Below are 15,353 nucleotides of genomic sequence, written 5' to 3'. Positions count from 1 at the left end.
TCTCCTCATTATGTTGGGTACACTTCTTCAGGTATTCTAGGATCTGATACTATTTTCCCTCCTGCTGATTGGTCTCTTTCACTGATTAGCCCAAGCTCTGTTTCAATTTGGGGACATGCTACAGATTCTAGTGAAGATGCCACTCCTTTATGAGCAGTAAAGATAAAGAATTAAAGATAACATGAGCTACAGACTCAAAAACAACATTAATGAGATGCCCAAGTTGTTCTAGGTTGGTTTAAAATCCTGCAAGTGCAATGTTTCTCAGGCAGGTAACAATAATTCAAGTTCCCACAATTCTGAATCCATTGGATTTCTCCTCAGTCTCAGCTAGAAGGTGCAATTCACAGGTTCATTTTGATGTCCTTTATCTTCAATCTATCATCTGGTGCCACATCGTTATTAGTACCATGCAATCCCTCTGCACAAATGCTTGGAAATGAGGAAGCAAGTACCACAGGGAGGTAATTTTGAAGAGAAAATAAAGAGTGTGGAGAATCATGTTTCAGAGAGTGTTATGTAATCTGTTTTTCACCATCCTCTTTCTTATCTTCATTGCAGTTACAACTAAAAAGGAAGAAATGTCTTCCCTGCTGTTCTTCATAATTTTCCTCTCCTTCATTACCTTGTACTCACTTCTTTGCTGTGATTGATTGATTGGCAGGAATTGAGGCTAACTGTTAACAAAAAATGAACGTTATTTCTTTTGGGTTAAAAGCAGGAGAATGGTGTGGGAGGGTGGGAAGTTGTTTCTAAGTTAACGTCTACAAAGAATGCTGGGGTGAAAGTATAAGTTCTGTTATCGATCTAGCACCAGTTTCTGATCTTGCCATTTCTAACTGGAAAAACAGGGCTAGCCTCATTTGCCTCCATATCCTTATTCTCAAAAGTATGTGAGAGATTGGGGATAGGTGTGTGCCCTCCTGAGACCTACCCTTGTAAAGCGTCATCTGTGAAAAGCAGCTGGAAGAAACAAAAGGAAGGTTTGCTATTTATGTGTGTACTAGGGTACATGTACTGTTGAAGTAAGAATGTTGGAATATCAATCTATTAATTACCTGACTGATTCTCCAAGCTAGCTATTCCCTATTTTATGAAACTCTCATTTGTTATTTTTATTTAGCTTTCAAGGATTTTCTCGTGGGAGTCAGATGCATTGTGTGAATGCCCAACATTTTTCCCATTGAACCTGAAGCTCAATAGTTTAGATAAAAAAATCAGTTTCTCACTGAGGGACACAAAAAGTGAGAAGATATAGAGTACATTTATTTGTGTTTCCCATTTGCAGTCGGTTGCTTTAGTGGTGGGGAGGAGGGAATAAAAAAAATGAATGATTTATGCTGCCTCACTCTCAACAAATATAGAATGTTTTTGTTTGTGTTTGGCATTTGTAGTTGGGTGGTGTATTATGTGGGGGGATAAAAAACCTGAAAGGTTTACCCTGTCTCCCTAGTCATTGTATAATTATGCTTGTGTTTCACACTTGCAATTGGTTGTTTTATTATTAGAAGAGGGGGAAAACAAAACAAACCTGTAAGATTCACCCTGCCTCATGACACAGATATTGACTATTTCTGCTTGTGTTTCACGTTTGCAGGTGGGTTGCTTTAAGCGCAATCGGGGGTGAGAAATTTGTTTTCCTTCTCTGACGAGGGTTAGAGGTGGGGCTGGCTGAGGGATGCCTTCCCTGGGTGTTCAAGCTGAGAGACGTTGCTGTTGACTTTGCGACTTGTCCCTGTGCTGGGGGAGTGGGCGGGGTATATCACGTGCCCTGGGCTGCTGACGTGTGCACGGCTGACGTGTGCAGAGGGCGCCGGGCTGGCTGTTTGGCTGCTTTCCTCCGGACTTTCTCATTTCACCGGAACTGCAGCGCGACCTTCCCTCTCTCCATGGACGCCCCCAACCAAGGTACAAAACCCTCGCCGTCCAGACGCGCAGATGGCCTTAGTGCCTGTTTGTTTACGTATTTATTAATATTGTTTTGCTCTTTGCTCGCGCGCTTTCGTGTCGGCTGCTGCCCCAGCCGGAAATCACCGATTCAGGCATCAGACACAGGAAGAGGGTTAGGCCAAGACTCAACTCACAACAACAACCTGCCGCATTAATTGCACTCGGGATAGCTGGAGGTGTTCGCTGGCAGCGGCAACTGATCAGTAAACTCTCCATTTCTCTCCCCCCCCCCCCCCCCCTTTCAGTAGCTCTCCTTTCGAAGTTTAGTGAAGAAACTAAAACAAGGTGCAGGTTGTTGGAAGATCTAAGTTTATTTTGTTCCCCGACGCAGTTTCGATCGTGTTTGAATTCATCTTTCCTTGCTCTGGTCCTGTGTTTTATTTGTCCATTGTGTAAAATGGAGATTTTTTTTATAGGCAGACAGGAACATCTTATTCCTGCCACAGACCCATTCTTGTAAAAGTTGAGCCTTTTTTAAATGATCGATTTTAGTGATCTTGTTTTGATACAGGGCTTTGGCTTGACAACGTTGTTGATAGCAATGCAGCAAAGTCAAGCTCTTAAAACGGATAATTGTGTGACTAGACAGGCAAACAATCTACAAGCATTTCTTTGAACACACCACGATTTGGGAATACCTTTTTGCACATTCTTTCATTTTTAGGAAAATAAATGCAAATAAATTGGTTACAATCCATCGAGTGACTTATCAGTTAACTGCCTGAACCATGTGATGAAATACTTAGATGATTGAGGTTAGTATGATTGGTCTGCCTATCCAATTGAAACAAACATAAAATGTAGCTTGTTTTAATTATAACATTTTAACTTGTAAGGAAATAAACTTAGAGGTGCTGCTATTTAATGCTATACTAAAATATTTGCTGTTCTAAACCCATACTTTGCATGGAGTCATTTTTGCAATGTGTTGAGTCTTGCAATTGTGGCATTGTCCCTCTTGCACAATGCTGTTCAGCTTGTGGTAAAAGAAGTTCCATCTGCATATGTGATTTAAATTTTTTTGTAATATACAGAATTCTCAAAGTATATTAAATATTAAAGTTTGTAAACCCATTAATGTAAGACAGGTATTATTGCTATTGCATTTGCTCTGCATTGATTCATGATCAGTTCATTCCAATCTAAATGCAAACATACCCTCACATTGAAAAGTCTGTTGTCAGCAAGTCATAACAAGCTGTGACTCATCTTATGACCATGCAAGATCAACAGAAATCTGCTTCTTTGATAACAATGGAATTCTGAAAGTTGGTTCCTTTGTGAGTTTGCATTAGAAGTGGGAAATAATTGTAGTTATTCTTGTTGGAGACTTTATTCCAGTTAGTGAAGCTTCACATGGAACATAACTAGCCTGCTGATGATAAGTAAATGTTCCCATTGGTGTCAGGTGCATTATGAAGTTAAGTTAGCAGTTGTGCTCATTTAGAATACCTGAGATGGTGCAGTTGGGCCCATGCTTGATGATTTCTTCCTAGCACAGTAAAGCAGGCATCAATATCAGACAACAACAAGCTCGGATGCTGTCTTTAATTTATTAAAACTGACAATGGATTGATTGAACACTATTCTTGAAAAGGCAACTGTTTCTTGAGCTCTCATTTCAACAGGCGTTGTTGAAAAGGAGTTTTCAAAAAAAAAATCTGACAACTGAGTTTAGTTTTCAAAGCGTCCTTGAGAAAGTTTAAATGCAATTGTTACAAAAAAGCCTTGAGGGCTTTAAAATAGCACTATTATTTTGCCACAGTTTAGTATGGTGGCAGTTGTAACATTCAAACTGCAGAGATTGCATTTTGTGGAAAAGCTGTGACAACACTGAATAATATATACAACATTTTCTTAAGCTGTGAAAAGGAAATTCCCAAACTGGCAATGTGACTTAGTTTCCTAGTATTACACACAATGCCTTTCGAATTGAAATCAGTGAATGTAAGTTATCAGATTTTGTAGAATATCAGGAATTTATCCTTTCTAATTTGACTTTTTTTACAATTTATGCCTTGCCCTCCTGTCAGTGTTAAATCATTCAGGTGTGAGGCTAGCCAACAATTAGGAAAAAAGAGCCACCATGTATGGTTTCAAAGCTCAGTCTAATTGCTTCATCCTCTCATACAAGTAAGTATGCATTGTTTCCAGCGTGGGTCACAATATTGCAATATGAAATAGAATTTCTTGACTGACTGCCATTCTGAATTCAGATTTGTTGTGACAAGTTTCAGTCACGAAATTGTGAAACTGACTTGGATCTGTTTGTCTGAATGGCTTGTTGTGGTATAGGTGGCACCTTTACTCATTTGGATGCTTAGCCACAAAAAGTAAAGCTGTAAAGTGTGATGCTTAAATTGTATAGTGAGATGTCTATAAAATTGTGTACCATGGAAGATTACAATTCATATTTTGACCTTTTACACACTCAATCATTTGAAGGAAAATGTGCAGTTTTATTTCTTTAAATTAGATCGGTTTTATCAACCTGCTCAGACATTATAACACACCTCTTGAGCAAGTGGGACTAGACCCCAGGCCTTCTGGCCTAGAGGTAGAGGCACTACCACTGCACTAAAATAGACCCCTTTTGTATTTATATAGACACATTATTTGTGGGAGGTACACTGTTGCACATTCTAGTCCATTTTTGTGTATTATGCTTTGTGTGTGTAAAAAAAAAAAAAAAAATTAAAAATAGTCCAACTTATTTGATTGTCATTAATGGATAAATAACTTTCGCCTTCAGTCTTTTTGTATACAATTTTCTGGAACTTTATTTTGTCAGTGGATCTGTTTCTTTTGACACTTGTAGTAAAATATTAATTCGATAACATTATACTGTGTCTTCTTCCCTTCCACTCCCAAATGTAAGTTTTCTACTTGGTCACCACCTGTGCATGAATGTCTAAAGAGCAGAATAATTGCTACACGTTTTTGTACCTGGTTCAGTGTTGTGGAATGCTGTCCAGTTTTTTGTTTTGCAGCAATTGTACTTGGGTTCATTATTACAGCTCGAGTCCTGTTGCTAGCTGTTTACTCGTTTGTTTTTGATTACCTGTGACAGATATCAACCTTAACTCTCCCAACAAAGGTCTGCCTGGAAACATGACTGATGTGCCTGTAAATACTCCTGCAAGTGGGGATGGAATTGGTGTACTATCTGAAGCTGAAACAGAGGAGCTCAGGAGTGAACTTGCCAAGGTACAGTTTACAATATGAAATGAACACAATTCTGGTGTCTAAGTGGAGGTGTCATGTCACAATGTAATTTTCTTTCAGAATTTTTTTTCCTGTGGTGTGTTTTTTAATTTGATGAATAGGACCAATGGGTCAAGGAAATGTTTTGTCATTAGACTAGCAGTTTATTAAACAGGTAACTAAGGGTGAAGATGTAATGCTGTATAAAATATTAATTTGACATTTGTTGTGCCTTGTTGCTCCTTGCCTGGAAATGTGGAGACAGGTGGAGAGGGCATTAGTTTGTTTGGATAATAATTATGTACAGGGATATGGGAGAATGGCAGGAGATTGGCAGTAGATAATAGAGCTGGTGCAGGCATGATGGGCCATATGGCCTGCTTCTGAACATGAATAATTCTGTGTTTCAAGATATTCGGTGGATTTTACTACCATTTTAACTGAGAGGTAAAGTAATGTGCCTGAGGTAACTCTCTCTCTGGTTTTGAATAAATTAAAATAAAGTTCGATATGTGAACACCACAAAAAGCCTTTAGAAATATTTACTTGAGATTCTCTCCAATGGAATCATCCCTTCGTTGTTTGGTTCATTGCCCTTTATTGATTTACTAATTGGGTTTTTTTTTTTTGCTATGCATCCAATTTTTAAGTGATAATCAAATATCAGCATAACAATTTACCAGAAAATTGAGTACCTCCTCTTGCTGACTTTGGGTTGTGCAAGATAGTTGTTTGCATTTGACAGCTTGCAAGTTCGAGTTGGTTATGTTTAAGTTGGGTGTGGTACAACCCCACCTAATACCTTTTCCTTACTATGGAAGGACAGAAACACATAATTACCACCTCCATATCATAATGATAGTTAAAGTTAAAATGTCAATGTATGTTTGAATGTATTTTAACAATCATTGCTGGATCTCTTGATAACCTTTGTGCACAATTGCTGCTTGGGCTGTTTCTAAAATGTAGAGAATCCAATGATGGCAAAAATATTACCGATATTCGTGGAAGAATGTGCATTTCTAGGATTTTCTTTTATTGCACTCTCAGTGCAGATTGGCATGTGCACAAGAAAAAGTGTTCTTTTTGAAATTGCATGCAGTTTTTGAATTCCGTGTAGTGTTGTGTGCAGTTTCCAGTTTCCGATAGGCTGTTCTTCAGTTGGACAGTCAAAATAAAAATTCTTCATCAGGATTCACAAAAATATTGTTTTAATCAGCAGCAACTCTGATCTTATCTGTTTGATTACTTTTCCAATTTCCAAGTATAATGTGTGGAACCAAAAATTAAAAGGAATTATTGGCTATATGTTCAAGTTCCTCGGTCATAATTTAAATAATTGCTAGCGTGTGTCTTGTCATTCTAGCTGCCTACGAGGATTTGGAAAATGAGTTATAGAACATTGCCACAGATTAGTAACCAGGATAACCTTTGCAATAACATCTTGTGGAAGAACATTCTTGATTCCATAGATTGCTTAATCTACTTAATAGATTGAAATACATTTTCAAACTTCAAATAATTCAAAAATGATTGAAGACAGTGTTTAACCTACTTAATTCTGATTGTCATGTTATAAAAAGGATATTCGTAAATTTGAGAGGGTTCAGAAAAGATTTACAGGATGATGATGTTAGGTTCTTTTCCTAAGGTTTCTCTCACGAGATGCAATTGACACACACCAACTTCTGCAAACAGTTAAAGTTTGTTAAAGCTTGTACAAGCTAGGTGACCTTTATGATCGACTTAGCAGGCCTGCTAAGTCAAGTTTGAAGAGGCCCCAAACAGGAAACACATCTTTATCCGAGCCAGTTCGTAATGCTCATAGATACTCTGGTCACTCCCTCACAGTCACATGCCATTCAAGACAACCCCCAGCCACTCCCTTGCAGTCACGTTACCTACCCCAGGTACAATAGTAGGATGGGGTCATTCTCTAAGACAATGGAAATGTAAATGCCCAAATCCTGGGGAATCGTTATGCAAACTATTTCCTGACTCAGTGATTCCCCAATACAATGTAGGTGTGATATGTTCTAGCTTCAGCGGATGGCTATGAAAGGATTTCTGCATGAAAGGGACTGAATGATTGATAGTTTAATTTGATAATAGTAGGAGAGTAGTAACAAATGACTGTTCAAGTGAAGTGGGAGTCAATGTATTTCTGCATGAATGTTGTCCCCACCCACTTCCAGAAGGTTCAGTCAGTGCAGTTTAAACCTTTTTAATATTACATTCATGTCCAGCGAGAGTTTCCAATTTAATCTTTTGACATTACATTATCAGAATGGAGGGTTTGGATTACAAAAATATGCTGGAGAGGGTGGGACTTTATTTCAATGGAGTGTAGGAGGTTGAGAGGGACATGGATAAGGTGAATAGCCAAGGTCTTTTCCCTATGGCTGGGCAGTTGAAAACTTGTGGTCATATTTTTAAGGTGAGAGGATGTGAAGGGCAACATGTTTTTACACTGAGTGGTTAGTGTAAGGAATGAACTGCCAGAGGAAGTGGTGAAATCAGGTACAGTTACAACATTTCAAAGACAACTTGAATAAGTACATGAATATGCAAGGTTTGGAGGGCTATGGACCAAATGCAGGCAGGTGGAACTAGTTTATTTTGGCAACATTGTCGGTGTGGACCAGTTGGACCGAAGGGTCTGTTTCTCTGCTGAATGACTGCATAACTGTGTTTTCTTACCATTGCAGCAATCAACTTATTCTTTAGTGAATCCAGACTTTATTCCTCCTGTGAAGTGGAAGGCGATTTCTGGTGCTGAAACTGCTAACTATGATGAAGGACTCCTTAAGTCAAATCTAAATCCCCCCCCCTCTGCCCGAACCTTCCATTTGTTCCCACAGTGATGCTTTATTTTTAACCTTTTGAAGCGCTCTTAATTTGAAAAGTTTCTATTTTTTCTGCAATAGATGTAGTGGTAATTACAGCAACCTATGTGGTGATATTACATAGAGTAAATTTCTGTTTTCTATCATTATGCTGATAGTGCGCCTCTTAAGCTGTGGCAGGCTTGAGACCAGGGGAACAGCAGGTTCAGTTCAGATTTTGTGCCTGATTGCTCCATACTGAATTCCTACTGAACTGTTTGTGTGCACACATCAGGTGAGACCTGAAGACCCGGTCAATTGGAATTGATCCTCCATCATTTAAAACTCAGTCTGCTTCATACGTGATAAATGATTAGCTGAATGAGAAAATGCCTGGTTGCTAGTACTTTCTCAACTTTATTCCAGTATGAAGCACTTTCTTAGGGTGGAGACAGGAAGGAACATAGACACAGCAACTGTTCCCTTGGCTTGTAACAGGATGGACCTGCAGCAGTACTTTTTTTTCCCTTTCCGTTTTGGCTCCCTGAGTCATTAATTAGCTCACTGTGGGGAGCCTTACTGCTCTTGGAGATCTGAGAGACTTTCAGTTTTATTACGTGGAAGTAACTTTTTTTTCCCCCTCCAACTAATGTATCCATCTCAATGGGTGGCTTTAAAATTGGTCCGTTGCTGTTTTTAAGAGGGGGAGTTAAATGGAATTTGATGTAGATATGAGAGAGCATGTGTGTTTTTGTGTGGGGGTTTGTTGTAAGAAATTGATTTTGAAGAATGTTGTAAGTTAGTATTGCATTGAAGATACTGTTTTATTTTTATCACTGGATGTTGATTGTATCTGTCAAAGTCTTCCCTCTGAACCAATCCATTTAGGGAAAGGCCTGTGCTGACTGAATATCTCTGTAGAATGATCTGTACAGCTGATATTTGTATGCTTCAAAGTTAATTTTTGTAGTGAACGTTCTGTTTACCAGAAATTCACAAATATTCAACATACACTGTTCATTTTGTAGCTTTGGGACTACTTTGAGCAATTTCCAAAACCACCTCTGCACATACTCTTCATTACAAGGATTTGTTGAAAATGTTGCTTCCTTATCTGTGGTCGGAATCTGTGTACAGCCTAATATAAGGATTGGTAATAAGCACTTTGTCAGGTTTGTGGAGAGTACGTTTAAGCCGTATGTTTCAAGTTTATACAAAAAAAAATGGACTTCGCTATCTTTTTAGTAGGAAAGCCTGCTTACAAAAATGTGTGCACTGAAAAAGCAGCTGGTGATTTGAGAGTTGAATCTCGTGGGCTTTTTCTCTTTAGGTTGAGGATGAAATAGCAACACTTCGACAGGTGCTAGTTGCCAAAGAAAAACATGCTTCTGATATCAAAAGAAAGTTGGGATTGACACCATTCACTGAGCTCAAGCAAAACTTAAGCAAGAGTTGGCAAGATGTACAAGCATCAAATGCGTGAGTACTTGGAAGATAGAACTGCAATTTTCTCATTTGTTTACCATTATTTATGAATAGTATCATGATATCTTACTCTGAGCATAGTCAATGTAGAAGATATGTGGAGATTGCTTGCTGGTAACTGATTGGTGCCCTGCTCTTTCTTCCCCTTTTGAGACTTACATATGTGAATTTCATGGCGTACAAAGGATAAGTAAACTATAGTATTTCTAACAATTGGAACATTGAAACATATTTAATTACAGTTGTACATCAAGCTATTTCATCTTGTCTGTACAGTGAAGAACTTTTTATTCTGCTTCCTCAATATGCTTAAACCCCTAACTTCCAGTGGAGCATCCACTTCATCAGTGCTGATTTTTATGACCTTGACTATCTATTTCAGCTTTCCAAAATGAGGTTGCTGGAGTGATGCTATTTTTGGAAATTTAAGTTTCTATCCTTTATTCGCAAGATTAAAATTCTTGAAGTCAATTGTGGATTCCATCTTTAAGGGTAATGAACAAGGTTAACGTGTTGTGCAGTTTCACTTTAGAATCTGCTCATGAAGACAATTATTCGCAATTTCTTTCAGACAGTGAATAGGCTGTGTATAGTTTTGGATGTCATTTATTTTCTTTCCTGTTTCTCCTAACAATTATTGTAAAGTATAATCCTCAGTAACATGGTCTCCTTGAACTTCTTCATCCGAGAAGAAGAGCATATCACTCTACAAAAGGCCATTTTTGCTCCTTCACAATCTACAGATCCAGAAAATAGCACTGTCTTATTGCTCTAAAAAAGCACACTACTCCAAACTAACTTAACACTTACGGTTTATATTTTGAAAATTTAATCGAGGCAAATCTCATTAAAACATAATCAAGAAAGAACACGCTCTACTCACTACTGTAGATTTACAACAAGGCTACAGTTCAAAACTATGCACATATCTGTTCCTTTGCTGTGAGCTCTCCCACACAATCCTCCAAGATCAGTTGCGAATTTCGCTAGACTCACTCCGATGTCCAGCGATACATGAATTTAGCAAATGCAGTAACCGAGCAGATTCACTGCTGCCAGTTTGCAGTGTAGGTTTTTTTCTCTGTTTCACTGACCATGTGCTGTCTTTTGTCTGTCATCCCTTCTAAAAGTGCCATTGTTTTGACTTTTTTCTCCAAAGTTCCAAAATAATGCATAAGCGTACAAAACAGTAATTGCTGCACCAGGAATTTGAGAGTTTAGGTGTTACTGAGGATTATGTCTGCAGGAAATGTCTTTGGTTGTGAATCCTATCATATGGAATGGATTGGTTGGAGCAATAGTTAGAGGCAATGAGGAATTTACAAGAGCCAAGGGTTGTGATGGATGGCAGTTAAAGGAAGGGAGAAAAGCAACAGATAAAGTCAAATAGATGGGTTAGCTCCAGGAGAGGTAGGCAGGTAGTGCAGGAGTATTCTGCGGCTATTCCCGTTTCAAACAAGTATGTTGGTTTGGAAAGTGTAGGGGGTGATGGATACTCAAGGTAATGTAGCACAAGCAACCAAGTTTCTGGTATTGAAACTGGCCCTAATGTAACGAGGAGTACATTAGGTTCCAAGCGATCGATTGTGATAGAGGACTCTCCCAGTCAGAGGCACAGACCGATGGGGGAAGGTGGGGGGTAGGGTACCCAGGGAGATAGTAAGGAAAGAGATCATCCTGAGACTAGTACAGTTGGGAAAACGATTGAGTCGGATAGGCAGGGACAAAGCAGAGAACAAGGTACGACTGATAAATCAAACTGCATTTACTTCAATGCAAGAGGCCTAACGGAAGGCAGATGAACTCAGGTCATGGTTAGAGACTGGGATATCCTAGCAATTACAGAAACATGGCTCAGTGGTGGACAGAATTGTCACCTTAATGTTCCAGGAGACAAATGCTATAGAAAAAGTAGAAAGAGGGAGTGGTGTTTGATAAGGGATAGCATTACACTTGTACTTGGGGAGGATATTCTTTTTGTGTAGAATCCAGAGTGTGTGGAAACAGGCCCTTCGGCCCAACAAGTCCATACCGATCCTCTGACAAGTAACCCACCCAAAACCATTCCCCTATCTCTATTATCCTATATTTACCTGACTAATGCACCTAACATGCACATTCTTGAATGATCAGAGTAATGTTGCATGGCCAGTTGACCTAACGTGCACATCTTCTTTGGATTGTGGGCAGAAGCTGGAGCATCCAGAGGAAACCCACACCAATACGGGGAGAATGCACAAGCTCCACACATGGTCACCCATGGGTAGAATCGACCCTTGGTCTTTGGAGCTGTGAGGCAGCAGTGCTAATCACTGAGCTGCCCATGTTCCTGGGAATACCTCCAGTGAGGTTATTTGGGTGGAATCGAGAAATAAGAAAGGGATGATCCCCTTTATTGGGATTGTATTATAGACCCCCTAATAGTCAGCAGGGAATTGAGAAACAACTTTGTAAAAAGATTTATATTAACTGTAAGAATACTACGGTGGTTAGGTACGGGATTTTAAATTTCCAAACATAGACTGGGACTGCCATAGTCTTAAGGGCTTAGAGGGGAGGAATTTGGTAAGTGTGTGCAAGAAACCTTTCTGATTCAGTATGTGCATGTACCTACTAGAGAAGGTGCAAAACTTGACTCTTGAAAAATAAGGCAAGACAGGTGACTGAGATGTCAGTGGGGGAGCACTTTGGGGCCAGTGACCATAATTCCATTAGATTTAAAATAGTGATGGGAAGGGATAGACCAGATCGAAAAGTTGAAGTTCTAAATTGGACGAAGGCCAATTTTGACCGTATTAGGCAAGAACTTTGAAACGCTGAGTCTCCAGAGACAGTATATTCCTGTTTGAATGAAAGGAAAGATTGCTTAGTGTAGGGAATGCTGGATGACAAAATTGTTTTGGTTAAAAGAAGAAAGAAGCCTATGTCAGGTATAAGCCAGAGAGATAGAGTATAAAGGCAGTAGGAGTAAGAGGGAAATGAGGAGGGCAAAAAGGGGGCATGAGATAGCTTTGGAAAATAGGGTTAAGGAGAATCCATAGGGTTTTGATACCTTAAGGGCAAAAAGGTACCTTGGGAGAGAATAGGGCCCTTCAAAGATCAGCTAGGCAGCCTATGTGTGGAGTTGCAGAATATGGGGGAGATACTAAATGAGTATTTTGCATCAGTGTTTACTGTGGAAAAGGTCATGGAAGATATAGAATGTAGGGGAATAGATGGTGACATCTTGAAAAATGTCTATATTACAGATGAGGTGGTGCTGCATGTGTTGAAATGCTTAAGTGGGTAAATCCCCAGGACTAATACAGGTGCACCCTACAACCCTGTGGGAAGTGATTGCTGGGCCCCTTGTTGAAATATTTGTATCATTGATCATCACAGGTGAGGTGCTGGAAGACTGGAGGTTGGCTAACATGGTACCAGTATTTACGAAAGGTAGTAAGGAAAAGCCAGGAAACTGAGTGGTGAGCCTGATGTCAGGGGTGGCAAGTTATTGGAGGGAATCCTGAGTGACAGGATGTACATGCTATTTGGAAAGGCAAGGACTGATTTAGGATAGGCTGCATGGCTTAGTGCTTTGGAGATCATGTGTCTCAAACTTGATTTGAGGTTTTTGTTCAAGTAACAAAGAGGATTAATGAGGGCAGAGCGGTAGATGTGATCTATATGGACTTCAGTAAGGCATTCAACAAGGTTCCCCATGGAGATTGGTTAGCAAGGTTAGATCTCATGGAATACAGGAAGATTGTGAGAAGATATGTAGCTCGGGTGCTCGTTGTTGTGGTTCTGTTCGCCGAGCTGGGAATTTGTGTTGCAGACGTTTCGTCCCCTGTCTAGGTGACATCCTCAGTGCTTGGGAGTCTCCTGTGAAGCACTTCTGTGACGTTTCCTCCGGCATTTATAGTGGTTTGAATCTGCCGCTTCCGATTGTCAGTTCCAGCTGTCCGTTGCAGTGGTCGGTATATTGGGTCCAGGTCGATGTGCTTATTGATTGAATCTGTGAATGAGTGCCATGCCTCTAGGAATTCCCTGGCTGTTCTCTGTTTGGCTTGTCCTATAATAGTAGTGTTGTCCCAGTCGAATTCATGTTGCTTGTCATCTGCGTGTGTGGCTACTAAGGATAGCTGGTCGTGTCGTGTCGTTTCGTGGCTAATTGGTGTTCATGGATGCGGATCGTTAGCTGTCTTTCTGTTTGTCACATATAAATGGCTAATGTGTAATGTGCATACGTTTCTTGTAATGTGAAGGAATGAATGTGAATGATGAATGAAATTCCGCTTCCCTTTCTTTATTTTTGTCTGTCCATTATGTTTGTTTCCACGTAACAAAGGTGTTTTTGTTTGCTACTGGCATTAAATAATTCAGTTCAAATTATTTAACAATACCCCTTCCCAAGAGTTTGTACGATTTTGAGTTTTAAGCTGCTAAATTATTTTTCTCCAGTTTTGGTATAGTAAGTCCAGCAGCATGATTGATGTACATACCTAAAGACACAAATGTTGGACCCTATGGCCAAAATTGTTTTGTCATGTTATTTAATAAATGCAGGAACATATCAGTCATGTTTCAGAAATACTGCTATCTATAAGTAGATTAACTGTTCTTCAAATTGTTTTTCACTTTGATAACTAACTAGGAAGAATAGCATGTACAAGTAACCTGTTGAGTGCATTCTGTGCTGTATATTGTGAAATTCTTATTAACTTGTCTCATTTTCTCTTTGAACTGTTTAATTTGCTGAATAAGAAAGAAGATGAGCTTTTATGAATACACCTTTGGATTATTTCATCAAAACTCATCCTTTGTATAGTTATGTGGGCAATTTGAAAACAATTAATTTCCAGTTGACAAAGGATCTATTAATGATTTGTGCTTTTCATGAAGTACATTGCGTCACCTTCCTTTCCTTGGTTGTTTACAACAAACCTATATTGTTAGATTGTGTAGTATCGTAGCTTGGTAGTTTAAATTATGTGCATCAATCAGACCTAAATAATTGAGTATATGAAGAAAAGTATGGCACCATTATGATATCCCTATCTTTGTGCCAAGAGGCTTTTGTTCAAGTCCCACCTACTCCAGCGGTATGTCATGACACTTCTGAGTCGGTTTGATTTTTAGAAAAAAAGACACCTGTAAGGTTAAGTTCTAGACTGTTGTAGTGCAGTGGCTGTGTCCCTAACTCTGAGCCAGAGAATTGGAGTTTATGTCCCATGTGCCTCTGAGGTATATATAGCATGTCTAAACAGACTGGTCCAAAAATATCTGCAGTTTAAATAATCACATGGGGAAAGGATCACAGTGTCTTGAAGATTTAGAATTATGAATAAAACTCTTAAAGTAAAGATTAGATGCCTCTGCCCCATCTTTAGGGTGCTAACAAGCTGGGCTGAAAATGTGTTGCTGGAAAAGCGCAGCAGGTCAGGCAGCATCCAGGGAACAGGAGAATCGACGTTTCGGGCATAAGCCCTTCTTCAAGGGCTTATGCCCGAAACGTCGATTCTCCTGTTCCCTGGATGCTGCCTGACCTGCTGCGCTTTTCCAGCAACACATTTTCAGCTCTGATCTCCAGCATCTGCAGACCTCACTTTCTCCTGCTAACAAGCTGGGGCCACTTGTTTTGTGTTGGGGGCATTAGTATGAACGGTGCTTGGTTAGTTAGCATTGTGAAACCACCATTTTGCTGTAGCTACTTGAAACTTGAATAATACTTGAATGTTTGTTTTTGCTTTTCTTTTTTCATCTTGATTTGTGAAGGTTTTCCATGTCCTTTTCATGGAGCAAACACTAGCTCACAAGGAGTAGTTTCTGTGGCTGTTCTAATTTAGCTCACTTGATTTGCAAATGATCAGAGTAACACCTGCTCTGGAAATGTACTTGAAAATGTGC

The 15,353-nt window shown here is 39.4% G+C and overlaps 1 protein-coding gene across 11 annotated transcripts in view; it reads left to right on the top strand.

Moving 5' to 3' along the window:
• The first annotated feature begins 1,751 nt into the window (after positions 1 to 1,751).
• The window catches only part of tpd52l2b (tpd52 like 2b), a 50,673-nt gene continuing 37,071 nt past the window's right edge, over positions 1,752 to 15,353 (top strand). For 5 of the 11 annotated variants that reach the window (XM_043710441.2, XM_043710436.2, XM_043710439.2 and 2 more), the window contains exons 1-3: positions 1,753 to 1,908; positions 5,021 to 5,157; positions 9,310 to 9,458. In XM_043710441.2, the coding sequence (XP_043566376.1) occupies positions 1,890 to 1,908; positions 5,021 to 5,157; positions 9,310 to 9,458 (305 nt within the window). In that variant the 5' untranslated portion in view covers positions 1,753 to 1,889. Of the gene's footprint in view, positions 1,909 to 2,614; positions 2,706 to 5,020; positions 5,158 to 9,309; positions 9,459 to 15,353 lie in introns of all 11 variants that reach the window. The other 6 variants (XM_043710442.2, XM_043710434.2, XM_043710440.2 and 3 more) reach the window with 4 other exon arrangements.

This window comes from Chiloscyllium plagiosum, unplaced genomic scaffold (genome assembly GCF_037043375.1).
Source record: "Chiloscyllium plagiosum isolate Xiang-an unplaced genomic scaffold, Cpla_swu_hap1 HiC_scaffold_15, whole genome shotgun sequence".
Taxonomy (NCBI): domain Eukaryota; kingdom Metazoa; phylum Chordata; class Chondrichthyes; order Orectolobiformes; family Hemiscylliidae; genus Chiloscyllium; species Chiloscyllium plagiosum.
Note: the sequence above shows the minus strand (reverse complement) of the source record. Positions and strands in the feature narration are given on the sequence as shown.